Source organism: Panthera leo, chromosome A1 (genome assembly GCF_018350215.1).
Source record: "Panthera leo isolate Ple1 chromosome A1, P.leo_Ple1_pat1.1, whole genome shotgun sequence".
Taxonomy (NCBI): domain Eukaryota; kingdom Metazoa; phylum Chordata; class Mammalia; order Carnivora; family Felidae; genus Panthera; species Panthera leo.
The window spans coordinates 198,562,706-198,589,928 of NC_056679.1; the positions used below are offsets into that span (position 1 = coordinate 198,562,706).

The 27,223-nt window shown below is 42.2% G+C and overlaps 1 protein-coding gene across 5 annotated transcripts in view; it reads left to right on the forward strand.

The window, feature by feature from the left end:
* ARL15 (ADP ribosylation factor like GTPase 15) overlaps nucleotides 1-27,223 on the forward strand; it is a 403,888-nt gene that overhangs the window by 128,816 nt on the left and 247,849 nt on the right. For all 5 annotated transcript variants that reach the window (XR_006205681.1, XM_042949992.1, XM_042949983.1 and 2 more), the window contains one exon: nucleotides 14,877-15,021. Coding sequence is in view for 4 of the 5 variants with exons in the window: in XM_042949992.1 (XP_042805926.1) it covers nucleotides 14,877-15,021 (145 nt within the window). In the remaining variant the exon portion in view is untranslated. The remainder of the gene's footprint in view (nucleotides 1-14,876; nucleotides 15,022-27,223) is intronic.

The window sequence follows — 27,223 nt, forward strand, 5'->3', positions numbered from 1 at the left end:
GGCCCACAGAGCAGGTTGGAGAAGAGCGGAGGCACGCCAGCACAGAAGACACCAGCACAAAGGCTAGTAAAGCCTGCAGTCCATTATTTCTGGGACAGACCTTAGTTATTTTTCCCCTCACATATTTTCTACATTTGGTGTCCATTTCCGATTAGAGAGATCTTTGAATTCCACTTTTCTTCATGGTTTATGACCCTTTTTCTGTGTCTCTAACCTTCCCCCCCCCCCCTTGAGCAATGATGCCCCCATCACACCTTAGGGTACCACGGCCTCCTGAAACACTCTACTAGTCAGGCAGAGGTCTTGGAAGGTTAGCCCAGAAGTCTTGTGAACTACTAACCTTTTTATGACCAGATAATTTGACTGTTAAGTTGTTAGAAATTGTGCTAAAACTGAAGAGATTTAAGGTGTAATTATTAGCAGTTGACATTTTTAGTATTGGGTGGTTGGTTTTCTAAATCTTCAATCTTTGTGAAATCTCATTGTTTAAGTGAAATAAATGTTGGCCCTTTTAATGTAAGTATAGAAAATTCTCAAGCTGTCATTCGGGAGAGTTTCAGTATTAGAGGTACCGGTTGCACCTGAAGCCATTTCCTGTATGAAGTCAAAGATGTACTGATTATTTAGTGCTACGTGATCTCCCCTTTTAACTCCTCTTGCCTTTCCCACCTTGTTCTGTGAAAGTTTGAAATCCCACCTTAACCTGAATTGAATTTAGAGTATATCCTTTGCTCCTATTTGATCAGATTTTATTGGATCTCTTTTTATTACTTCATCCATTCGCTTCTCATTTCTTTCAGAGAAGGACTAGGTATGTCTTATAATAAAAACCCAAGAAAGCATATAACAGATACGTGATTTGGGGGGCGCCTGGATGGTTCAGTCAGTTAAGCATCCGACTTCGGCTTAGGTCATGATCTTGCAGTTCGTGAGTTCGAGCCCCGCATCGGGCTCTGTGCTGACAGCTCAGAACCTGGAGCCTGCTTCGGATGCTGTGTCTTCCTCTCTCTCTCTCTCTGCCCCTCCCCCGCTCGTGCTCGCTCGCTCTCTCTCTCTCTCTCTCTCTGTCAAAAATAAACATTAAAAAACAAAATACGTGATTTGACATTGTGTAATGTAGCATTTCAAAATCTCACGGTTTAAGATATTGTATCTTTACTTTTTGAGGGTGAATAGAATGTCCAACTTGGAATGGTTATGGAAATTATGGAAAATTAATAGGATTGAAGAGAGCTGTGGTTTTTATTTTACAGATGATTTGAAAGTCTTGCTAATTAAGAAAATCTCAGGACTTTTTTTTATTCTCGACCATACCCCAGTGCCATCAGATAAAGTAACAGTGAGGTCTTACTTCACTAAATCCAGAATTAGTTAAGGCTGAAATTCTTTGTTTCAGAATTTTATGTAGCCGAGAATACTTGGATTTTTCTGGTGATGTCTTATTCCCCTTGTGATTCCCAGATGAGTCCTGATCCTCTCAGATACATTTTATGTACTCTTTTGGTGATGAATATTTTATCTCTGCCAACACTGTCTCTAATTTGTCCGAGCACAATTCCCTGGAGGACCTTTGTATCCACTATTATTGTAATTATAAAATCGATTCTAACACTAGATTCAGTCATGAGTATACCCTTTCTTGCTTATGGAGAGCCATGGGGAAGTAGAGTCCATTCAGGTGGAGTCATAATTCCTTGTACAGAATGCAATAAATTATTTCCACAGATTCACCAAATGAGACAAAATGTCCTTACCAAAAAAAAAAAAAAAAAAAAAAAGAAACAAAACCAACAACAGGCGTTTATCTGTTTTCTTTCCAACCTCCTTCCCCATACTGTTTTTTTAACATGCTAGTTTACTGCAAGCATTCAGATTTTCTTCTTTTTTGGGAAAGCTGAATTTGTGAGCCAAAGACCATGGGTTTTAAGATTTTTTAATTTTTTGCAAACCATAAATATGATTGTTCTTTTTTTTTTTCTGTGCATGTTCCAGATGAGTAGTTTTTTTGTTGTAACAGTTGCTTCACAATTATGCTGTGATTTGCAAATCAGAAAAGGGAGACTGGAAGGATTATATATTAGACAAATATGTTGAAAGCCAGAATGGTCTGTTTAAAAAAAAAAAAAAAAACAAAACAAAAAACAGGGGCGCCTGGGTGGCGCAGTCGGTTAAGCCTCCGACTTCAGCCAGGTCACGATCTCGCAGTCTGTGAGTTCGAGCCCCGCGTCAGGCTCTGGGCTGATGGCTCAGAGCCTGGAGCCTGTTTCCGATTCTGTGTCTCCCTCTCTCTCTGCCCCTCCCCCGTTCATGCTCTGTCTCTCTCTGTCCCAAAAATAAATAAAAAGCGTTGAAAAATTAAAAAAAAAAAACACAAAAAAAACCCAAAAAAACAAAAATGCCCAGTCACACATCCTTAAGGAGTTTGTGTCTGTGTTCCTAGTGACCAGCTATGGCACAGATGACTACCTGATTTTTCGTTGTTGTTTTTAATTAACGAAAGCTAGGTACCTGCACATCTCTAAGTCTGCCCTATTCCATTTTCCACCAAGATATCAAAGCTGAAAGGAAAGCAAGAATACGCAAGTATGGACATAAGAGGTGTCAGGCATTAGCCTCCCACACATACACAGCCAGCCCTCATCTTCCTATATGTAATCATTGATCAGTGCAAGTATGGAAGGAAGACAGAGAATGCATGTAGAGGACAGCTGAGTACATAAGTGGGACATTGAGAAGACAAACATTTTTGCTCAGGAAAATCCAAGCCAGATTTTCCACTAGCCCCCATCCTGCCCACTTCCTTGAGTCAGCTGGACTCGCTCTTCTTGGCCATTCCCAAAGTTCTGGCATATTCTTTCAGAGTAAATCCGTGGAATTGGAAGATCAACAAATGCCGTTGTATTTTCGGTCTTTAAATTGTAATAATAGAAAAAGTCTGCTGTCTGTTGGGCCAAAGGACAAAATTGTGGTTGGTATTGTTTTTGGCTGCCCTACAAATGAATGCTTTATTTGTAATCCCACAGGAGCTTGGTGTCAGGGCTCCCTCCTTTCATTGCTGAAGGTAGGGGACAGCCATTTTTGTTCTCCACTCCCTGGCAGCCAGGACCCCAGCATGATGCCAAGGTTCGTTTGGTGGGATGCTCCAGCCTGATGCTCAGGGACACCTGGCTGGGGCAGTCAGAGGTCATTCCCAACAGCAGTGGATGCGGGGTGCCAGGCAGCTGGTACAGGGGCGACTCCTAAAGTAGCAGCTGCTGCCATGTCACTGCCGTGGGCTGCCTGGGTTCTTCCTGTTCTTCAGCTTCTTGTCCATTCTGTGAATTATCATTATCCTTCTGTTTACCACCAGAATCCTGTCTGGTACAAAAGAAAAAGGACACTCCTTTCAAAAAACACTCAGGATGTTCAATTATCCTATTTTCCGGGTAGCTTGAGACCTCCTTTGATGGGAGTTGGTGCCTTCTTTGGCCAAAGAAAGTGATTGACCAGACTTCATTTGGTAAGACTCCAGATAAATCTGTCAGGCCCGTGAATCCCTCTGAGATCTTCAGCATTCTGTTTAAATGGGACCCGTATTGTTTATATAATATATATGGGGACATAATTTAAGGCATTCACACCTATATTCCAGGGAATAAAACAGAGCAAATAATAAATCAAAATGTTTCTAGCACAAATTAAGTCCATGTGCTGCTTCTAATATTCTGAGGGAACGGAAGATTACTTTTGTCGGTACTTCATTTTTGATCAGTGATTTGCGGGTGCTGAAGGAAATCTGGTGATATCTTCAATGACCTCAAGTAGAGCTGCCTTAATTTGTGTTGAGCATTTGTGAAGTTTGACAGTAGTCGCAAAGTGCCTCTTTAATAAAACACACCTTTAAATAACTCTCAGATTAATTCCAGCTCCTGAGGTGAGAAGATGGCTTGAACTACCGCTGCTGCCAGCTCAGCTGTAGATCTGAGCTCCCCAGCTGTGCCCTCCCCTCTCCCCACCTGCTCAGACTCTGCAGTCAGAATCTGTCTGACACGTGTGTTGATGTGCGAGGCGAGATCGCATCTCGTTCACTGTATTGGCTCCTCGGCGCTAGACCATAGTAAACATTCGTCTCTGTCAGCGGTTAACAGCAACGTGATTTGAGGACACGCAGGGTTTACAGACCCTCTTCTGCCTATTATGCTTTTGTTTAGATCTGCATAGACATAGGAGATTGACATTCAGAGAATTGGTCTAGCTCTTAAGGTATACCAGTAACGTTTAAAAGCTGTTTTATAGGAGTTTCCTCCTCTCGGGTAACAAAAACAAAAAAACAAAACAAAAAAAACAGTGATGGTCTCCCTCTGCGTTATATCACAGTCCCTTTTAATAGCTGTTACTATAGCAAACCAAAGGACTGTCTACTGGTCCTTAGTCACCATTGGTATTTGGTACATCACATCAGAACTTTGACCAAATGGGTACTAAAATAAATCCAAACCCTGAAATATCTTTATCTACTCCGTGAAGGATCCGGATTGGTCAGAAAAATCAGTTCTTTTTAGGAAAACCTTGCTCAAAGTGAAAAATCTAATAAGTCACGATGGCAATACCTGTTGACTGAGCACTGTTCTGAGCATGTGGGGTATGGTACCTCATTGACCACTCCCAAGAATCTGTGAGATGGTCCTCACTCTCTAGATTAGGAACCAGAGATCAGGGAAGTAACTTCTCCAAATCCCAGTGGAGCTGAGTTTTAGGCTTATCTGACCTTGCACTTAATAAAGCCATGAGGACTTAATTAAGTGGGGATCTCATCTTACCACATGGTGGATGCGGTCTCAGCCGTTCAAGTTCCAAAGTGGAATTAGAAGTGGTACCTATATTCAGGTGCCGATGTCCTCGTGGGGGAAGCTGGACTAGAAATCAACTTCAAAGAACGGTAAGTGTTCGGATGGTAGAATAGAAAAGGCACTGAGGTAGTTAAAGAAGGTCATCTGAATCAGACTGAGGGCACAGAGGTCTTTCGGAAGAAATTATTATCAAGCTGAATTTTGAAGGGTGACTAGGAGCCAGCTAGAGGGAGATAGTGGAGAATGATGTGTAGGCAGAGGGTCAACTCCTTGGCCTTGGAGCACGAAACAGACTGGAACGGGACCTGTGCACACAGATCTGTAGGACTGGCATGGAGGTCACGTACATGGTTGAAAAATAGCCCCTCTGTATTATAAACTTACAATTTTAAGTTTTGTGCGTCGAACCCTGGTTTAGGTGCCTTACAAACATTACAACCGTTATCTCTTGTAATCGTTATAACAGCCATTAGAGATCGCAAATGAAGGCAAAGTCCACATCATAAAGACCCTATCTGCTTCAATAAGGAACTTGGACTTTATCCTGACAGCTCTAGGTGGTCTTGGAAAGATTTGAAATCACGGGAACGGCTCGATGTGTTTAGGAAAGATCTTTGTTAACATTTTGGAGATTTAATTGGAGTCTGGTAAACCTGAGGTTAGGAGAAGAGACTGTGTTGTCTAGGAGATAGTGGTGATGTTTTGAACAAAGGCTTGAGGGCCAGGGGCTACAGGGAGAGGGCAGAGACCGAGTGGGGAGTGGGACGGATGAGCAGAGATTGGTGACTGATGGGATATGTAGGCCTGAGGTCCATCTTCATGGAACCTAAAGGTTACTAAGTAAAGGAACGCTCTGTTGTTGCCCAAAATACGGGAATAAGATGTCCACTGTCAGGGGCTACTAGAAAACCCACTTGCTTTTGGTTTGTTTTGCTTCTCATCTGTTATAAGGCTCCCCGGCTCCAGTTCTAAAAGCACCAAGAGCAGAGAGAATTTGCTTTGTTGGGATCTTTCCGGGGATTTTCAGAGGATGGTTAAACCCACTTGAAGGTCTACCTAGGGAGCCTAGCTCTTTCTAAATGTCTTCATTCCCTGACTCTTCCTAAGTGTACAGAGGATAGAAAAATACCCATGGTAAGGAATATTATAACTTTGCATCTAGAAATGTTCTATTCAGATAGTGACCAAAAATGAGGTTTGATACAAAATGTATTAATCTGTTTAATTTTCTGCTGAATTTTGTGTTTCTTCACTCTTAAAAAAAAAAAAAAAAAAAAGTTTCTGTATTTTTGAGAGCGAGAATGAGCGGGGGAGGGGCAGAGAGAGAACCGGGGACAGAGGATGTGAAGCAGGCTCCACACTGACAACAGCCTGTTGCAGGGCTCGAACTCATGAACCATGAGATCGTGACCTGAACCCAAGTCGGACACTTAAATGACTCAGCCACCCAGGTGCCCCTTTCTTTGCTCTTTAGGAATAAAAAATACATGGTCTGAAACTGACCCAGGTTAAGCCCTAATTAGGGTATGTTTGTGAATATTGCATAGAAAGCTTGGGTCTCCTTACCCAAAGTCATGCCTGGGAAATTTACTTCTGGTTTTATTGTATAATTATGTTATTTTAAAAAATTGATACTTAAACATGAGATATTTCATGTAGCCATTATAAGAGAAGAATTACATAGTATAAATAAGAGCCTTATCTTCTACTTAGCTACCTTTTTGAGTTTAAGGAAAAAAAAAATCTTGATCTATTTTCAATATGAGAAGTCCTGAAATTTTAGAGAGCTAGGAATATAGGAGAATCTTGAATTACAGTCTTTCAATCTAATTATCAGATACATGCCCTAACTTGGAAAACCCTACTTCTGGTTCGTCTTGAGATGCTCTTAGCAGGACTTGTGAGTCCCGCTGATCTAGGAGGACTGATGCACAGGCGGGGAGCCACGTGGGCCCCTGGTCTGGCTGAGCACAGCAGCAACTCTCTTCCATTCAGGGTCTCCGATGTCTGCTCCTCTGCAAAGCCGCGAAGCCAGTGTCTGTAGCTGCTAAGCATGAAATCCCCTGCTTCTGTTTGTTTCTTTTGTTGCCACGAGTTAATAGGGACAGAGACAGGAGACAGACCAGAACAAAGCAGAAATAATGGAGTATTTCACCCCAAAAAGGAATGTGGATTGAGAAATACAAAGGGGAAGGCAAAGACAGACTTCGTGTCCCGAGGCAGTGTGATGTATTGGCCAGAAGCCTCAGCCCTGGGACAGTTCTAGGCCAAAGCCTTCATCAGTGAGCCCGGAGCAGCCCACATGGCCGAAAGGTTTGACCCATCTTCTGTAAAAACAATTTATTGTTTTTCCCACTAGGGTCTTAAAGGGCCACAGGATTTTTCACCTCGAAAAGCGGATTGCTCTTGTGACGTGGAGAAGAGTCTTCTCCTGGGATCTGCCTGGTGATCAAGGGCCTCTTCACAGCCAGCTCCACCCACCCCCCCCCCACGCCCCCTGGCTTCTTCTATTGCTATAGGTGCCGTTTGAATTTACATTTTTTTCACTTGTTTGCAAGGACCACTAGTTACTCCAAGACATTGCAGCATATTTGAAACTCATTTTTCTTGCAAGTAGAAGGAAAGGATTAGCCAAGAGATTGCGTGTTACGGTTTATCTCCTTCACGTGTATTTCTACGCATTCCAGGTTATTCGTGTATTTTTCTCCATACTCTCCCCCGGTACAGTTGATTTATTTCTAGTATTTGCTTATGTATTTGCTTTATTGAGGTATAGTTGACATACACATATATTTTAAGGGGGAAAATTGGGGAGTGTTATTTAGAGATTCCCCCCCCCCCCCCCCCCCCCCCCCCCCCGCCTTGCTACCGTGCTTAGAATCAGAAATCTCTGCGGCAGCGTGGGCTTCTCTTAATAGACAAGCTTTGTCCTTGCCAGAGGACAAAAAATGGTTAAGTGAAAGAGGCCGACAGCAGGAGAGAGAAGCCAGCAACTCTTCAGGGTCCCCTCGCCTCCCTCCCAGCCGGTCCCCTCTCCGCCTGCCCTCCTCCCTAAGTCAGCCGTGCAGGAAGCAGGTCCCCCGGCTCCACTGGGAGGAAGATGTAGGCCCTTGAGCAATAAACTTGACAGTGCAAGGAAAGCAGTGTCAAGGCTTGCATCGTCCCCTTCCTCTGCCAGGGATCTATTCTCTCACAGAGGCAAACTTCTTCAAAGTTCTCATCTCCTTGAAACCACCGAGACACCCCGTTTCTGGGGCTCTGATCACTGACTCCGGACGTGGCACCGAGGCTGAGAGGACATGAGTAGGCGCTCTGGAGCCTGCAGCCCTGGTGGGAGCTCCAGCTCGGTCGCTTGCTAGCTGTCGCAAGTTTACATCTCTGTGTTGCCCTCTACACAGGATGCGTGTAATGTCTTTTCCCCGTACGTGGTGCACTCAGATGTCAGAGGCTTCAAATCCTGGCCGCTCTGAGGCAAGTTACTTAATATCTTTGGGCCTCGGTTTCCCCCATCTTAAAGGGGGAAGCGCTTTTCTCAACGGGTCGTTCAAGGAGTGAGTTAACACACACATATCACTTCTATCTGGTGCTGTTAGTAGCATTTGGATTTGTTTTTACGTTTTAGGGGCAGCCATCCTTCCTCGTGTCTTTTCCAGAAGCTTTAGATAGCTGCTATACATGTTATGACAGATTTTGGTTGTATTTTCCACAGACAGACCCACATTTGACTATTATGCACTTGGAAAATATTTTAACTCTTATATAATTTTAGATATGTAAACTAAATATTTTGTTACTTGGACATGTTTAGTATTAGAAAACACTTCTAGAAATGGACTTCCTTTTAAAAACTTCTTTCATTGCAAGAGAGCGAGGGTCAGAATGTACAGGTGTCTCCTTTTGGTTTTAAAACCAAACTAATAAATAAATCCACTTCAGGTTACGAGTGACTTATCTCTTGCTTTTAGGTACCAACTAATGAGTGTTGTGTTCATATAAGAAGCATTTATGGAGCGCAGTGCCAGGCCCCACCCTAGGACTCCACCGAAAGACTTGGTTATTTGCTATAGGAACTCTGGTTTTTGTTTGGTGAGACCCGTATTTAAATAAGGAGGAGATAGTGTGGGGTTCAGGCAGTGACTGCATGGCCCTGGGGGGAAGTCCCCAAGCTGACTGAAGAAAATTTTCCAGCAACTGTACAGAGCTTCAATCAAATTGAAATCATGCTCAGAATAAAATCTTGTATTCATGATGAAAAACAGAGCATCAATTGAAACAAATGCCATGTTCCCAAAGGCTAGGGACTTAAGGACACGGGATGGTAGGAAATACTGGCAATGCAAGGGCCGGTGCCAGAGGGGGAGGATCTTGAGTAAGACTCTGTCCAGAATTGACATGTTGTAGGACAACTCTGCTTCTCTGCTTCTCTGCTTTCAGGCCTGGCCACCCTTGGTAGCTGAAAAATGCAACTTTGTGAATCAAGGATGAACAGGTCTTGGAGTCGATGTGTCGAATTCTATCATCTGCTTAATTCTTACTGTTAGGAAAACAAAACAACAACAACAAAAAAAACACCTGGCCTGATACTTCCGTGCTAGAAGTGTGTGTCGTGAACCAAGGAGGGAAAGAAGGAATTAGCTCTCTGGGGTCACTAGAGAAGACTTTTCAGAGGAGTACCATCAGAGCAGTACCTTGACTAGGAATTTGCCAAGGAGAGGAGTGGAAAGAGCCTTTCTTCCGGGGGCACAGAACCGGAGCATGAGGGGGCTCAGACAGCTGGAGGAACCTAGTGAGTGAGTTGGAGGGTAGCTGGAGTCATGAAGGGGGGAGATGGAGAGGGAAAGGAGATACACAGTTAAGTGCTTCATTAGTGCTTTATGGTGCCAATTTGTGGAGTAGTTATCCGCTAAGGACCTATTATGTACGGGGCTCTGCCAGACCTACCAAAACGTCTGACGCTGTCCCCAACAGAAATGGAGACATCTTAAAATCATCTTGCTGCCTTGGTGCTAGGCCACCTATCTGAAATACAAGCCCTCGTTTAATCTTTGCAATTTAATCTTTGGCTCCCCCCCCCCCCCCCCCCCCGCAGTACAAGTCATCAGTCTCCTTTAAGCAAATATTGCTAAGGTTTTTTGCTTATGCCTTTTAGTTAATCTGCCTTTCTGCTAAAGATTATATGATTATATGATTTGTCCAAAGTCTATGATGTAGATATTACTGGTGATTCCGGACTTTGCCCTCTCTCAAGACCTTGGCACACCGTTTCCTCACGTGCGACGTTGGTGGAAGCTTGTGGATTTATGCTAAGGGGAAACATCCTGCGTCCTGGCATAATCAGAGATACACTGGGTCCTTTTGAAAAGGAACGTGTCATAACAGACCCTGTGTGAGAAGACCTGTGAACTGAAGCAGTCTAGACAAGAGACCGTGACCTTGCTTGCACACGCCCCTCCCCCCCACCCCCCATGGTTACAACGCAGACTTCTCCCTGCTGCAAGCAAGGGCCAAGGGTTGCGTGTCTTTAGTGTCTTGGGTTGGACTGGAAGGGGATGGAGCCCTCTGGAAGCTGCTGCGGCCTGGGCAAGGGAAGTGCCAGTGTCTGGACTGCATGGTGGGCTGCCAGGCCCTTGCCCGAGGAAACGACTGTCACCTAGGATGCCTTAGGGAAACGAGCCTCCTGATGAACAGTGATGTATCGCTCTGGTGCCTTTCTTGTAGCAAAATGCATTGAACTGATGCCTCCTAACGTCCTCCTGAAGAAAGGAAGTGGCAGATAGTGTTAAAACATTACTGGTTAATCACGAGGAAACTGAAGCATGGATAGGTTTATGGAGGCTGAACAGAGCCACACAATGCCTCACTGTCTGGCCTGGGAATGGGGCCTGAGTTTGCCGCTTGCTGTCAGGACTGCCGACGGCATTGTGTTTAGCATTGTACGGCAGTGAAAGGGGCTTACTCTTAACAATGCAAGAGCTGCTTTAGGAGACAGACACAATGAACTTGGGTACAGTATAGTCTAGAGGCCAAAATGAGTAATTTTAAGTAAATGGACTATGAGATCTGAAGCTTCATTAAGTTTTAAAATGAAAAACAAGTGAAAACTGTAGAGTTTTTAGGAACGGACTCAAAAAAACATGAACATTCTTTTCCCGTTTGAAATAGCATATTTTTAAGAGCCTTATTTTGTTGGCTCAAAATCTGACACTACTCCTGCCAAGCATAGGATTTATTTATTTCAAATAAATATTCAAAGGTTCTGTGATTTATTTCAAAGATTCTATCTTGTAATGATTGTCAGTCTAACCTTTGTGCCTTTTATGTTTCAAAATACCTGATTTCCATAGACTGTGGTTTTGTGTGTGTGGTGGGGGGAGCCTCCCCCCCCCCCCCCATTTAGTTTGAGTTATTCCAGAACAGTTGAAAATACAGAGCCTGGAATTCAGGAAACAGATTTGGGGGAGAGGAGACATGTCATGTTAGGTGTCTTAACCATCACTGTGGAGAATCTAGAGGAGATGGAAAGATCTGTGTGAGTACAGTGTCACTGCTAAACTGCTTTTCATGCCGAAAGTGCCTTAGTGACCTAGAGAAAAATTAATAGGTGATACAGATACTGAGTTTGGCTGCAAACATTTTTACATTTTGGATTTTAAAAAGAGCATGAAGGTGAGGGTGCCTGGGGGGCTTAGTCCGTTAAGTGTCTGACTCCGGCTCAGGTCATGCTCTCATAGTTTGTGAGTTCAAGCCCTGCGTCGGGCTCTGTGCTGACAGCTCAGAGTCTGGAGCCTGCTTCAGATTCTCCATCTCCCTCTCTCTCTCTGCCCCTCCCCTGCTCACACTCTGTCTCTGTCTCTCTGTCTCTGTCCCAAGAGTAAAGAAACATTAAAAACAAAAACATAAAGGTGAAATTTTGGAACTTCTGGCCAAAGTACGTTGAGTAATACTAGCATTTGAATAGCTTAAACAGAGCAAGATCGCGAGCCGTCGCCTATAATTTTATTCTGTATTTAAGATTTGATTGTTTGGACCTGGAAAGGTGGTCCAGTCCCCCTCTAGAAGATGGCCCGAGAGAATTCTAGGAGAGAAGCTGAGCAAGAAAGCGGCAGTCTGGAGCAGGAATCGGGTCTCCTCTCTTTTCCCAGTGAAGATCAAAGCAGCCCAATAAGAGAAACCACAGTGTGACTGGTGGTGTTGCCTGACACAGTAAATAGTGGCTAGCCAGTGGTCCTCTTTGAGGGAATACGTAGATACATGCAAATACGTATCTGCCCCTTAGGAAAGTTCCCCGTGAGTCCAGGGCAGTCACAGATAAAATTTGCAAAATGTCAGACGGTATCAGCCAGCCTTCGTACGAATCCAGGATGTGATGTGCTGGCATCTAGGGTGCTGTTTATAGTTGTGGTCATTAATCTTGTAAGAGGAAGACATAATGGAACTCAAGTAATGCCAAGAACAGAACTAATGTGATGGAGCAGGAGGGATTGCTGTATGCCGGCAGACTGAAACAATTAGGGCCCCTCAGGCTTGAAAAGACAGGAAATATGATTAGAGTTTAATTTGTGAAGAATATGGATTAGATGATCTTCGAATTGTTTACCAGAAGTAGGGAGAACCTCTTAAGAGCCAAGGAAGAGTGTACTGGGGACAAGAAGAAGCTCTCTCGTACTGGGAAAGTAGACCCTGTACAGTGCAGTCACTCTTAAATTGGACTAACTTATGGCATTGAAGTAAAGTGAAAGGGTCAAGGGTTACTCTTAGTTTGATACTTTTTTTCTTGACATGTGAGGGGCCCCAAGAGAACATAGATCAAGCTTCCCATTAGCCTTTACATTTTCTTTTTTTCTTAGGTGAACTTTCAGTGTCACGGGTTTTTCCTTCAACATTTATTCGTTGAGGGTAGATTATGTGCCATGTCTTCCGCAAAGCCCTGGGGACACTGGGATGAAGATGGAGAGGTCTGGTTCCCACAGTTTGGTGATGAATAGGAAACTGTAATTGTGTGATGAATTGACAAACGTGTGTGAGAGCTTGACAGAAATGGCTCACATTCTCATAGAAACAGATCAGGTGCCCCTGGAGAAGGGGTGCTGAAGCTGAGACCTAAAAGCTGACAAGTCCACTGAGCTAAGATCTGGGGAAAGAGGGAACAGCATCTGGGAGTGCTTGGAGTTGCCAGAGGGTTGTCATGATTGGGGGCAAAGTGAGGGAGGAGTGGCTGGAGAGTGACCCGAAAAGAGGCTGGGGGTGGGGGGGTGCACGTTGGTGGAGCGGATTCTGGAAGACTTTGTAGGTCCTAAGTGTTTGGATCCTAGAATAGTTGGAAGTCACGGAAGGGGCTTAAGCAGATGAGATCAGATTTTGGTTTTATAAAAAAATCATCGTGGCTGCCTCATGGAGAATGGAGAGGGCAAGAATGAATATCCCGGGACTGGTGGGAGAATGTTGATATTGTCTAGGTGATGGTGGCTTGGACTGGAGAGCAGTGGGCATGTTCTAGAGCTCTTTCAGAGGAGTCATGGACAGGATTTGTTGACTAACTGGATATGAGAAGTATGAGAGAGAAATAGTCAAATTGATCTTATGAGAGCCAATTAGGCCTCAGATTTTATCTGAATGAGAATTAGCACAGACTTTTCATAGGTCTTTTCTCTTGGGATCTCCAGATGATCTAGCAATCAATAGGTCTCCCTCCCCTACCTGTCCCTCATTTTATCTCCTGAATTACTGAGGGTTCTACAAGTTGGCACATAATTGGCCCCTAATAAATGAATGTCAAGTAAGTAGAAAGATCATAAACTGCCTAATTTCCAGTCTCCCAAATCCCCCTGCCTGTAACTCTTGGAGAGCAAACAGGTTCTGGCCATGCACAAACTGTACAACTGTTCACAGTACCCTGAGGTCAGTTGACCTGAAACAGAATTTGGCACGGGTCAAGATGGCAGAGGTAGATACAGGGGCTCAATTTAATGATTTGTAAAAGCTTTTTACTTTTGAAATAATACCAGAGTTGTAAGACAAATACAGGGGCACCTGGGTGGCTCAGTCGGTTAAGCGTCCAATTTCAGCTCAGGTCACCGTCTCACAGTTGGTGAGTTCAAGCTCCGCGTCAGGCTCTGTGCTGACAGCTCAGAGCCTGGAGTCTGCTTCAGATTCTGTGTCTCCCTCTCTCTCTGCCCCTCCCCTGCTCACACCCTGTTTGTCTCTTGCTCAAAAATAAAGAAATATTAAAAAAAAAAATTAAAAGATGAATACAAGGAATTTTCTTATGACTCTCCGCTTCTCTGGTCATTAACATCTTAACCGTGTTTGCTCTATCACACTCCTCACTGTATAGAGCTGACGATGGACATAGATTTAGAAATTCTTCTAACCAATTAATTAGACATCAAGACCCTTCATCTCTAAAATACTTCAGAATGTGTGTTCTCAGAACAAGGATTTTCCTTTTATCAGCACAGTACAACGATGAAATTCAGGAACCTAGACCCTCTGCAACCCTGTGAACAATTGTGCAGCCTCTAGTCAGCCCTCACCTCTTGTCCCAATGTCATTTTTCCTCCGCCTGTCCCAAGGGTCCAGGGTCCAGGGTCCAGTACGGAAGACATTGCATTTGGTTACCCTGTCTCTAGTCTGCTCTAACCTAGAACAGTTCCTCAGCATTTCTTCAACTTGTAAGACCTTGAGATTTTAGAGAACAGGTCAGCCGTCTTGTGGAGTGCTCCTCAGCGTGGTTTTGTCTGAAGTTGTCTCATGCTTAGATTCAGGCTGTGCATTTTTGGTAGGAGAGCTGAGCGATGATGTCCTGCCCCTCGCAGGGTGCCAGTGACAGTAGGAGGGGAGCCGTGAAGTCCCTGTAGGTCTCATTCCTGGGAACGTTAGCTTTGAACACTTGGTTAAAAAGATGGTTTCTCCACCCTGAAGTTACCTTTGCTTCTTAAAACGAATAGGTTATTTAATTACTTCTTAATACTTAGTCGTTGCGAATGTTACTAAGCTTTGTGTCCGGTCTTACTTAAAAGAGCCACATTTCTCCCCCTCTCTTGGCAGTGTTTTAGAGCACTTTGCTGCAAGGGACCACCACCTGCACGACCTGAGTATGACCTGGTTTGCATAGGCCTCACAGGTTCTGGCAAGACCAGTCTGTTGTCAAAGCTCTGCAGTGAAAGTCCCGAGAACGTCGTGTCGACCACAGGTGGGTACTGTGCCCGAGTTCTGTCCCTTTCTCATCCCCCAAATGGTCTTGTGTCTTATGCTCTTTGTGGGACCCTTTATTTGTAGTTAAATGCATCAGTCAGTTTATTTATTTTTGGATGTTCCGTTTTTCAAAATAGAGTTGGGGGTGGTGAGTGGCATTAAATGGCTACACCCTGTATCTCTCTCGTTAGATATTTCAATGCCACTGAACAAGTCAAGCTCCGGAGGACATTAATACAAACTAATGCAGAAACCTGGAATTCTAGAACTGTAACAAAATGGCTTCATCTCGGCCTCACAGAGTACTAGTTCCCCTTGAAGAGTCACTCTGGCCTACTTGTGTCGGTCATACGCTCCCCGAACAGCGCAGCTGATGGAGTCTGAGTCTTCTTTCCTCATAGTTCCCATCTGGAGGGTAGTCAGCGCAGGAACCGTTGATCAGATTATGTTGTTTCCAGACGTGGCCGAGAAGTCTGTCTGGGTAGTGGTTCTCAATCAGGTGGGACTTTGGGTTGTCACACCTAGAGGAGGGGGCCACTGTCCTCTGTCGGGTAGATGCCAGGGATGCCGCCAAATATCCCACAGTGTGTGAGACACGCCCCCACCATGAGGAAGAGGCAGCGAGAGTACACTTAGTGGCTGGTTGGGTTTGGAAGGTGAGAGAAAAAAGCCAAAGACGACTCAGGTCCTGGTTGAGGTGCTGGGTGAGTGATGGAATCATGAACTAGGATTTCCTGACAAGTAGGAAAAATACTGAGACCACGAAGAGCCTTACATCAGTTTGGGTCACGTATGCCACCAAATAAGTTAGGTTTTTGGAGCTTTTCAGATTTTAGAATTATAGATGAGAAGCTGTGGGCCTGTAAAGCAATAGAGACCTAGCTTGGTTAAAGGATGAAGAAAAGAGGAAGGGGCTCGTGATAATCGGTGAGACGACAGAGGGTGATTTAGAGCTCAAGCACGGCCTTATGTGTGAAGCTGTTCCTATTTTCCTTTTCCCCAAGAGAGAACTGAGCACCCCCTTGCCCCCCACTGTGCATCGTCCGTGTTTCTGTCACTTAGTGCTTGCAACACTGCCATCTACACGTGTGTCTCCCCAGCCTGAGATGGGAGCCCCTAAGGACAGTTAGAGCATCATATTTGGCTTTATACGTGCCGAATGTGGTATAAGGTTTGGGCATAGCTCCAAGTGTTTTTTTTTTTTTTTTTTTTTAAATTTTTTTTTCAACGTTTTTTATTTATTTTTGGGACAGAGAGAGAGCATGAACGGGGGAGGGGCAGAGAGAGAGGGAGACACAGAATCGGAAACAAGCTCCAGGCTCCGAGCCATCAGCCCAGAGCCTGACGCGGGGCTCGAACTCACGGGCCGCGAGATCGTGACCTGGCTGAAGTCGGACGCTTAACCGACTGCGCCACCCAGGCGCCCCCCAAGTGTTTATTGAATGAATAAGAGACCATAGTAATTTGAATCTGTTTTTGCAGAAAGTATCATATCTCTGTGGGCCTCATAATGGCCTTACATGGCAGGTAAGACTCTTTTTTCCAGACTCTGTCTTTAAATCATCTGAGGCTCAAAGGTATGGTGAGATGGCTATGGTCACACAGCTAGTGATAGAGGTAGAGTCCCAGTTCAAGGCTTCAAATGAAGTTGAGTCATCCCTAAGACTTAGGATTTGTGATGAGAGTAGTATTGGCTGATTGTTGGTAAAATTGTGGATATCTTTGGAGAAATGGGTTATGAAATTATGCAAACCTTATTAATTCAGTAATTCTTTTCAAGCAAAATAATTTCCCCTAAAATGTGAAAAAAGAAACACAAAGTGTACACTTATCAGAGGTATAAATCAGAAATACTATTGCTAGAAAAGCAGTTTTGAATTATAATGTAAAAGAAAATACCTGTAAATGTTACAATTGTAAATTGCAATAATTTTTCTATTTCTACTAGATTTTTAACATTTTCCTTTTATGGGAACCTTGTGTGCTAGTTGAGTTTTCTGATGTAGGAGATGTTGAGTTGGCTAACATTTTGGATATCACGCTTCTATGAGTTGTCATTATCTTGAACCAGGCACAGTGACTTTTTGGAGACCTTTTTGAAGGTCTCTGATGTCAAGAAGCTTACACCCAGGTTAGGAAGATAAGATTTCTAATGACAAACAGTTGATATTTACTGCGTATTTAAGACCATGTGATACGTGCTATGCTTGATGGTAAAAATGAGAAAGCTAAAGGGTCATTTCTAATCTGAGGAGTCAAAGAAGGCATAGGGGATGTTACATTTGAGGACGGCCTCATGATGAATGATATCTGAGCAGAGAGAAATGGGGTGAGGAGAAGAAGGATAGGAAGCAAAGGATGTATTCAGAGAACAGCGATCTTCCTGGGTTGAGGCCAAGGACACAGGTGTAGGGTGCGTTGTGACCTGATGCTGGAGGAGCTTCTGAGAAAGACCTGTACCATGGAGAGCTGATCCAGTAGGGACCTCGATTGTGGGGATGGAGAGTCAGAGGCAGATGTGATTGATTTCTGTAAGAGCAACTATCACTTCCGGTAATAGAGAGGGAAAGGAAGGAAGAGAAAAGAATCATGTGTGCCTTAAGTCTCTAGCCTAGTGATTGAGTGAATTGTAAAAAGTGGAGAAAACATGACAGGCAATTTTAAGATAAATGATGAGTTTGGCTTTGGACATGCTAATTTTGAGGCATTGGCAGTACTTTCAACAATGATCCAAATGCCAGAAGATAAGCTGACTAGAGAGAGTTTGGATCTGGATTTGAGAGGCAACTGATCTGTGGGTTTGAAAGAGATTGTCGAGGGATGATGGGTGGTACAAGGCAGGAGGGTGCTAAGCACCAACTATTTATCATTCATTCTTTCCACATTTGTTGAATACCCATTACACGACTGCTACTGATTTAGGCACTGAGTATGCATTAGTCAACAGAACAGATCAACATTTCTACACTTTGAACTTATATTCTAACATCTGCACAAGACAGGGACTCTAAGCCAGGCAGTTCTATATGGTATCATATAGGCAAATAGGAACAAGAGGCCAAAGAACTGGAGTTAAATAATCATCAGCCTCAAGTCCGAGAAAGGACTGTTGGGTGTGGTGATATTATGGTCATTAGTGAACACTTTCAGCAGAGTCAGAGTAGAAACCAGCCTGAGCTATGAGGGAGTGGTGAGCAGAGGAAATAACAATGTATAGACCTTGCTTTTCACTCCTTGGCCCCTTGTTAAGACTGCACATTGACCACGCTTTCAAGAAAGTAAACAGCAAGAGAGAAAGCAGTGTCTGGGGAATTTGTTTTTACAAGGAGAGGTGCTGTGGACAGAGGTGTAATGGTAGAACAGGGAAGGAAAGAAGAAGATGTTCAACAGAAGGCAGTGACAGTAAGAATGAGTGAGGACTTCCAATTCTGTCAAAACAGAATAACTGGAATGGGTTCACCCTCCTACTTGAAGTACATGGGGGGAGAGGGTTGGAGGACAGACAAAATATGCAACAGATTTCAGGAGAGTGAACATCAAGCAACAAAAGATGGTCCTCCCTGAGAGATGAGAAACCAATGAGAATAGCCCCGCATTTGCCCCAGCTTACTGCCTTGAGAGAGTTCCTAGGCCATGAGGAACTGAGGTAGAGCTCAGTGGACTCCCTATGTTGACATAGACCTAAGAGTTGGAGAGACCAGGGCAGCTAGGGTTCATGGGACATGGTAATGGAGAGGAAGAGAGAGAACCCTAGAGATCTACAGAGGGTCTGCCTTGAGTAACCAGGAATGTATTCAATGCAGACACATGAGGAAACTACCCAAGGCCAGGGAAATGAACGCTTGAAAAGAGTAGAGAAAGATGGCTTGGTGTTCACACAGGGCTAAAAGTTATGGCTATTCTCACTAGCCAGACTGAAAGCGTCATAATTCAAAAGGTACTGGGTAGAGTACCAGGAGGCTCTTGCCTCAGGAATCAGCCCAAAACTGAGTGCTGCTCTAGACCCACCTAAGAAATCAAATTAAGACCAAAGGCTCAAGCAAACTGTTTGCTACTAACTTTAATGCATCCTAGAACAAAGCTGTATGGGATTTACAGAAACAGAATTACCCAGCACCTAAGATCAGATTTACAACGTTGGACACTCAATCAAATATTACCAGGCATGTAAAGAGGCAGGAAAACATGATTTATAATGAGAAGAAAAATCAATTGAATCTGACTCAGAACTGACACAGATAAAGGAATTAGCAAAGAAAACTTAAAACTGTTACTATAGCTGAATTCCATCTGTTCATAGAGTTAAGTAGAGACATGGAAAATTTTTAAAAGACCCATATAAACCATTATAAAAAACCCATATAAAGTGGTGAATACAACAGTATCTGAGATGAATATGCACCAGATAGGATTCATGGCAGATTAGACATTGCAGAAGAGGAGAGTAATAATTTTGAAGGCCATTAGTATTAGATACCATCCAAAGTGTTGAGAGAGGGAGGAGAAAATGGGAAATGCAAAGAGCAGCACGAACTGTGGGACAGGTCCAAGTCCCCAAGCATGGGTCACTGAAGTCTGTGAACATAAAGGGTGGAAAAAGGGACAGAAAAAAATATGTGAAGTGATAACGTCTAAAACATATTTAAACTTGAAGAAATTTAACAACAAATCCAGGAAGCTTATTAAACCTCAAGAACAAGATATGAGCAAACTACACAAAGACCTATGATAAAGTTGCTCGAAACCAGAGATAAAGTATGATGGTTAATTTTATATTGTCAACCTGCCTGGGCCATGGTGCCCGTGTATGTGGTCATATACAATCCTGGATGTTTGTGTTTTGGGATGAGATGAATATTTAAGTCAGTGGACTTTAAGTTAAGCAGACAGTCCTCTATAATGTGGGTGGGTCTCATCCAACCAGTTGAAGGCCTGAATTGAACAAAAGATGACCACTGCCCCACCCCCCAGCAATGAGGAAGTCTGTATCAAGTAGCCTTTGGACTTGACCTGAAGCATCAGCTGTTATCTGGTTCTCCAGGTTACCCTGCAGATACTGACTTGCCACCCTCCATAATTGAGTCAATTCCTTAGAATATATCCTTCTGTATATACATAAACCTACTATTGGTCTGTTTCTCTAGAGAACTTTGAATTAAACAGAATATCATTTTAAAATTTGTGGGTTTTGCTTTGTGTGTGTGTGTGTGTGTGTGTGTGTGTGTGTGTGTGTGTGTGTGAGAGAGAGAGAGAGAGAGAGAGAGAGAGAGAGAGAGAGAGAGAGAGAGACAGCAAGTGGGAGAGGAGCAGAGATGGGGGGGAGAGAGAAGCCCAAGCAGCCTCCTCACCATGTGTGGTGGAGCCTAACACAGGGCTTGAACTCCTAAAACATGAGATCATGATCTGAACCAAAGCCAAGAGCCAGATGCTTAACCCACTGAGCCACCCAGGCGCCTCTAAAACAGAATACCTTAAAAGTAGATAATGGGTGTTATAGAGGAACAATGGTAAGAGTGACATCAGATTTCTACTGGAAACAAGGCAAGCAAGAAGACAGAGCAACATCATTGAAATACTAAAGGAAAAAAATTATCAACCTATACCCAGCAAAAATATCTTTGAAAAAGATAAAACATAAAAATGTCTTCATTGTACTTTTTTGTTATTACTTTTGTTACACTTTTTCCAGCGTTAAAAGAAGTATTAAAGGAAGTCCTTTAGACAGAAGAAAAATGAATCCAGATGGAAATCTGGATTTATACAAAGAAAGGGAAAGTACAGAAAATGGTGACCACGTGGGTAGTCATATAAAATTTAGTTCTTATTTAAATCTCTATAACATGGCACGTGGGTGGTTCATTTGATTGATCGTCCAACTCTTGATTTCAGCTCAGGTCATGATCCCAGGGTCATGGGATCAAGCCCTGTGTGGGGCTCTATGCTGAGCATGGAAACTGCTTAAGTAAGGTTCATTCTCTCTTTCTCTCTCTCTCTCTCTCCTTCTCGCTCTCCCTCCACTGCTTGCAGGAGCTCGCTCTCTAAAAAAATAAACAGTATATCGAGTTTATAATGTGAAAAGTAAAATGCAGGAGAATAATGGCATAAAATTCATAGCGGAAAAGGGGAAGTAGACTTTCGTAAGGTTCTTTTATATGAAGTGATTATAATAGCACTTGAAGATAGACTATGATAAAACATGTAGTATAAACCCTAACACAACCACTGAAATAACAGAGTGATAGCCAACAAAGCAGCACATGGTATAAGATGGAATTAACAAAAATTAACAAACAAAAACAGAAAGAAAGGAACAAGATAGATGGAATAAATAGAAAACAAGTAGTAGGTGATATACTCAAACCTAACCATCAGTAAGCAAATTAAATAGTTGAGACTCAAGGGAATGAAATCGATATTAGATAAAATAACAAAAAACAGGACCCAACTATATAAGACTTGAAACAGATCTTAAATATAAAGACACAAATAGGTTGGGAAAAAAAGGTATCATACTAACAGGAGTCAAAGTTGGAGTGGCTGTGTTATCAGAAGAGGTAGATTTTATAGCAAAGAATAATGCTGGGGATAAAGAAGTTTATTTTATAATGGGATCTTTTAATCAACAGAATATAAGAGTACTAAACATTTATAGAACTTTTAAACAGTTTTAAAATATACAAAAACTGATGGAGCCCTAAAAGGGAAATAGCCAAACCCACATGTCCGATGTTAATACTTTTTTTTTTTTTTTAAAGCTTATTTAAGATCCCAGCATGAGTGGGGGATAGTCAGAGGAGAGAGAATCCCAAGCAGGCTGTAAACTGCCAGCTCGGAGCCCCAGCACGGAACCTGAGGAGGTGTTCAAACTCATGAACTGCGAGATCATGACCTGACTTGAAATTCAGAATTGGTCGCTTAACTGACTGAGCCACCCAGGCGTCCCAGCAGTTGTCATTTTTAATGGTGGAAGAATTCTTTCCTCCTCAGATCAAGAATAAGAACACATGGGTTTCTGTTCTCAACACTTCTATTCAATATTGTAGTAGAGATTCTAACCAGGGCATTAGGCAAGAAAAAGAAAAGGCTTCCAGATTGGAAAGAAATAAGTAAAACTATCTTTATTTGCAAATGACATAATCATCTGTGTAGAAAATTCGATAGAATGTATAACTTGATATCAATATATTAGATGGCTGATGCGAATTAGAGCTGGTAATTTGGGAGATCTAAAAACTTGGAGGATACTCTTGGAGAGAATGGAGAATTCCATTTGGAACATTTGGAGAATGTTGTCCATAACAATAGAAGCGGGAAGAGTATGGTGGATAAATGTTAGGCAAGTGTTGAATTCATTCAGATAGATGAATAGTATAAACTATTTCAGGTAAACTCCCTGAAAATTGATAAATGAAAATGTAGAGGTCCCATGTATAAGCAGATGCCACAACTTCAGGTGGAAAATTATTAAGAGGTGACTATGGTGAAATGGTCCAAAAGCGTCGTAGAGAATGCACACTTGTCCTGAGTTGCACTGTTATGGAAAGGAAAAGTTTTGTTGGCTAGTATAAGGAGGATGAGAAAGTGTGCAAGAAAATGTTGGAGCTTAGAGAAGACTTTTCTTAACAAAGCTGAGGTTCCATATAACTCCGTGAGAGGACTCCATGATGATGAAGGAGGGGCTGTGTTGGGAATGAGAGGCATGAAGTAAGGGATATTGGAGGGAAGGGGTCGATGCTTATGGTTGACTCTGTGTGTTCACTATAGCTAATGAAGGTGGGTAAGAGGTTAGAGAAAGAAATTGGTGATGACAGAGGAAGGGGAGAAGAAAGGCAGCTGAGGAGAGCCAAGCGGGCTGATTTGAAGTTATCCATGGACCCACAAAACCTAGCCCCTTCTGGAGTTCCAGATAGGCAAGACTGGTGTGTACAATTGTACTTCCTGGTTCTTTTTGTTGTTTAGAGCAGGGGTGTGTGTATGTATGTAATTGAAGAAGAACAAAGGAGATGGAAGGTCCTAAAATAAATGACAAAGCCTAACACCAAGAAAAGATAACTAGGAGAAAAAATAAGCAAGTCAGAAAGCCACACATACTTGTGGAAGGTAAGAGAATAGCTGCTGGAAACCTTTGGAATCACTGGGAAACTAAACAAGACAAGTGTAAGAAGAAAACAATAGTGTTGAGAAATATTTGTAACAGGTATTACAGAGTTTATGGCTGTCCCATTTAAAGAATTCAGTCATATTTACAAATACTACCTAGAATCCAATCGATACATTGAACATAGCCCATAAAGAGATGATTCATGAAAAGAATGACAAATAAATGGGAAAGGTTCAACTTTGCCAGAAGTTAAACTTTACTAGAGAATCAGAAAAATGTTAACCTTATCCTTAAATTTACCAAAATTGTTTATGCTAAGACCCAATGTTTGATAAGATTGTGGTAGCATGCATTACTGGTGGCATGAATGACATTGTTCCTTTTCTTGGAAAGCAGTTATTCACATAGGTCAAAGGTTACCAAGATATTCACATATTTTGACCTAGACTGTACCACCGAGGATTTATTTTAAGCACATAATTTCAAAGAAACTATGTGCGTAACATCCTTGTAACACTTGTATAACTTAAAACTTTTAAAATAAACGTCCTGTAGCCATTGAGTGTATTAAATTACAGTTGCTCAATTGAAAAGATGATAAATTGGGAAAATAGTCTTCTGTTGAAGAAAATTAATATTTATTAAAAGAACAACAACTGTAGGGGCGCCTGGGTAGCTCGGTCAGTTAAGTATCTGACTTCAGCTCGGGTCGTGGTCTCTTGGTTCATGGGTTTGAGCCCCACGTGGTGCTCTGTGCTGACAGCCCACAGCCTGGAACCTGCTTCGGATTCTGTGTATGTCTCTCTCTGCCCCTCCTCCACTCACGCTGTCTCGCAAACTAAATATTTAAAAGTAAATAAGAATAAAAAATAAACTGTGCCTTTGAATGAAAAATGGGAAAATAACATGTAAAAATAAGCGTGCTTTGATATGGCTGAATTATATGTGAAATTTTGTTCTTGAAATTGTTTCTTTATAATGTTTTGATATCAAGCCAATTAACAGTAAAACAGTTATTGGAAGAGTGGGGAACAACTGAAAAGAGAATCTACCTTGAGAATTTGTTTCTTTAAAGCATCACAAGAAAGGTATGTGTATCCAGTTTTAGCAAGACAAGAATGTCTGCCTTTTCAGAAGGAAGGGGAGTCCAAGCTTTATTGGATTGTTAACTTCAGCAATCTTTTACCTTTGACATAATTTTTAGAAGAAATTTAAATTGTCAAAACTTAACGGGCCAAGAAGTCCTCCAGAGAGTGGGTCCTGTGGATAAAGAAAGAAAAATTGGAAGGCTTGCACCTTGGTAGAGAAACAAAAGTGAAATATGTCCCAAGTGAATTCCTTGACTGGAGAGGCACAAGGAATTTGTTGATAAAAGGATTGTTAACCTATAGATTATACAAATGCTCACTTTTTTTTTTTTTTTTTTTTCTTCTTAAACTAGAAGAATGGAGTCTAAAGGCTTAGGTTAATATATTGATGTAACCTGGAGAAAATTCAACACTTGGAATTGAAAAAGGGGGAAGATCTCTTTTAAGGATATTTATTACTTCACTTGGAAAGTAGTCAAATGGTATGCCATTCAGTTAAAATAGAAAATGATCATGCTAATTTGAAAGAAATACAGAAAACGTTCATGAAAATTTGAATGAGTTATTTTAGAAACTTTAGTATTCACTTGCATATGTGTTAAGTCAACAAGAGAAGTTAAAAAGTCCAATTTTGGTATCTGCCAAAGGATTGTTTTGTAAATGCCCGTGGATTAAATTTGCTTTTAGGATATTGAAATCATATTTAGGAGAATTTCACTAGAGTAAACCAGAATTGTCCAAACATCACAAAATTATGATGGCATAAATCATGCCCTGGGTCTAGGTCAAGGCCACCAGATTTTCCTTCAGCAGTTGTTAAAGTGACCCAGGGAATTCAAAAGTACGCACAGAGTATCTGTGTACATGTGTACGGACTTGAGTGTTAGGGGGTTGGGGAGAGGTTGGTCTGTAGGTCCAAGTAAGATACTCAAGTGTTCCACACCACGAATAAAAATAGACCAGCCTCACTCCCAAAACTAATTTTGTTACAATTCCAGGAATGCTTTCCCTGCGTAAAAAAAAATTTCACATCCATCTCCCTTGTATCACGGGTTTTGCTTAATTTAAGGGCTAAAAGACAAAAACTGAAAGCCTATGCAAACAATTATTTCCCCAAAGAGTGACTAAGTCATATATTTATTAAAATTTGTGGGGTTAAATCTTAGGGGAGGTTTCAGTCTTACTAATGGAGCTTAGATCAGCCAGGAAAAAATGATCGTGTAACTTAGGCTTCAGCCATCATCTTGTTTGAGTGGGGTCTGGGGACACCTACCCATGAGGCCTTCAGCCAAATACGAGAGGCCATTGATGATGGACTCCGTTGTTACTGTTATTTCCTCTTTCTTGTTTAATATAAATAATAAAATCCTAATTCTAGAAGAAACTTTAAGGAGCTAAGCTAATCCACCCTCATTTTGCAGATGAGCGGTTCAAGGTCAAGAAAAAAGTAGCTGGTGAGTCTAAGAGCTGTGGCTAGTACCTCTAGGACAGTGCTCTTACCCCATCAGCACACTGGCTACCTGTGGAGAGCATCAGGATGCCTACTTTGAGGAGAAATAACAGCGATCCAGCCCCGAGTCCTGGCTGAGTCAGTTGGACCTTTTCTCTCCCCTCATAAGTTCCTGGTTTTACTAATAATGCCCATAAAAAACTACTTTTGAACTCATGGCTATTTTTATTCCGCAAATAAAGCAATGTAGTATGGAACTGAGAACACTTACTTATATATTGCATTATTTATAAATAGGCAAAATAGTGGGTTTATTGGGCATGTGTATATTTTTACAATCGGCTTCACCTGTATTTAGTTCAAAATTGGACAGAAGACTGTGACTTGATCAAGATGTTGGTATACAGAGGAGGTATAGAGCTTTGGTGACAAGGCCTATGTTGAAGTTTTGAATATGGCACTTAGTACTCTTGGCCACCTAACCCTTGGCTCACTTTCCTCTTGGGATAGTAGTACTGATACTAGGATTGTTGTGACAGTTAAAGTGGGAAATAAATATAAACCCTTAGTATAGATCTTTAAAGAAATATTGAGATCCTCTTATGTGCCTATCACTGGCATACAGGGTATATTATGCACTATTTATTTATCATGGATTCTAGCCGTCTAACTGGGGAATAGACCTAAAACAAACTGATAAGTAACTATAACTGAAAATTACATAGAAAAACTGCATGCTGGAAAAACATGAATCCCCCAGAATCAATCTATTTCAAGAATGCCATAGAGAGCTTGCCTGATGAAGTAAAAACTGTACCTGAAGGATGAAGAGTTGGCCAGGGGACGAACACTAATGGAGCGGTATGGGCAATGGTCCTGAGTTGGAAGGGACATAGCTTGTTTTAGGAACCGAAGACTAACATGAGGGGGAAAATGGTACAAACTAAGCCTGGAAAAGGGAAGAGAAGCCAGATATTAGATAGAGACTTGTTAGGTGTTTTGAACTGTGTAACTGTATCCTGAGTAGTGAGAACCTACCCAAAGGGTTTAACCAGGGGAGTGATGTGAACAGATGTGAATTTCAGGATGATCACTTCTGCTAATGTGTGGAGATGACTGAGCAGGCCAGTAATGGATGCAGACAGTTGAGTTAGGCCCTTGAAGTTGTCCAGGTGGTGGCAGTGGAGGTGGCAACTTGGTCAGTTATGGAAAGGAAGTGGACATATTTTAGAACTATTTTGTGGATGGAAGTCACAGGCTTTGTGGGTTAGGATTAGGAGAGAGGAAAAGGAAGAGCTATGGAAGACTCCAGATACTTAGTCTGTAGAAGTCCTCAAATGTTTTCAATTGCTACTACAACTTTTATTTTACCAATGCTTTCATAATATATCAGACCTTAAGGCTGCACATGATTTTGACTGGGAGGAATTTAAAGCCTCAGTAGTCAGTTGGTGACCATTAATAGTCTCAACTTTTATTTACTAAACACTTTATAGCCCTGGGTGCTATCTGTTCTCATTCACAGACTAAGAAATTGAGGCACGGAGGCATTAAGTAACTT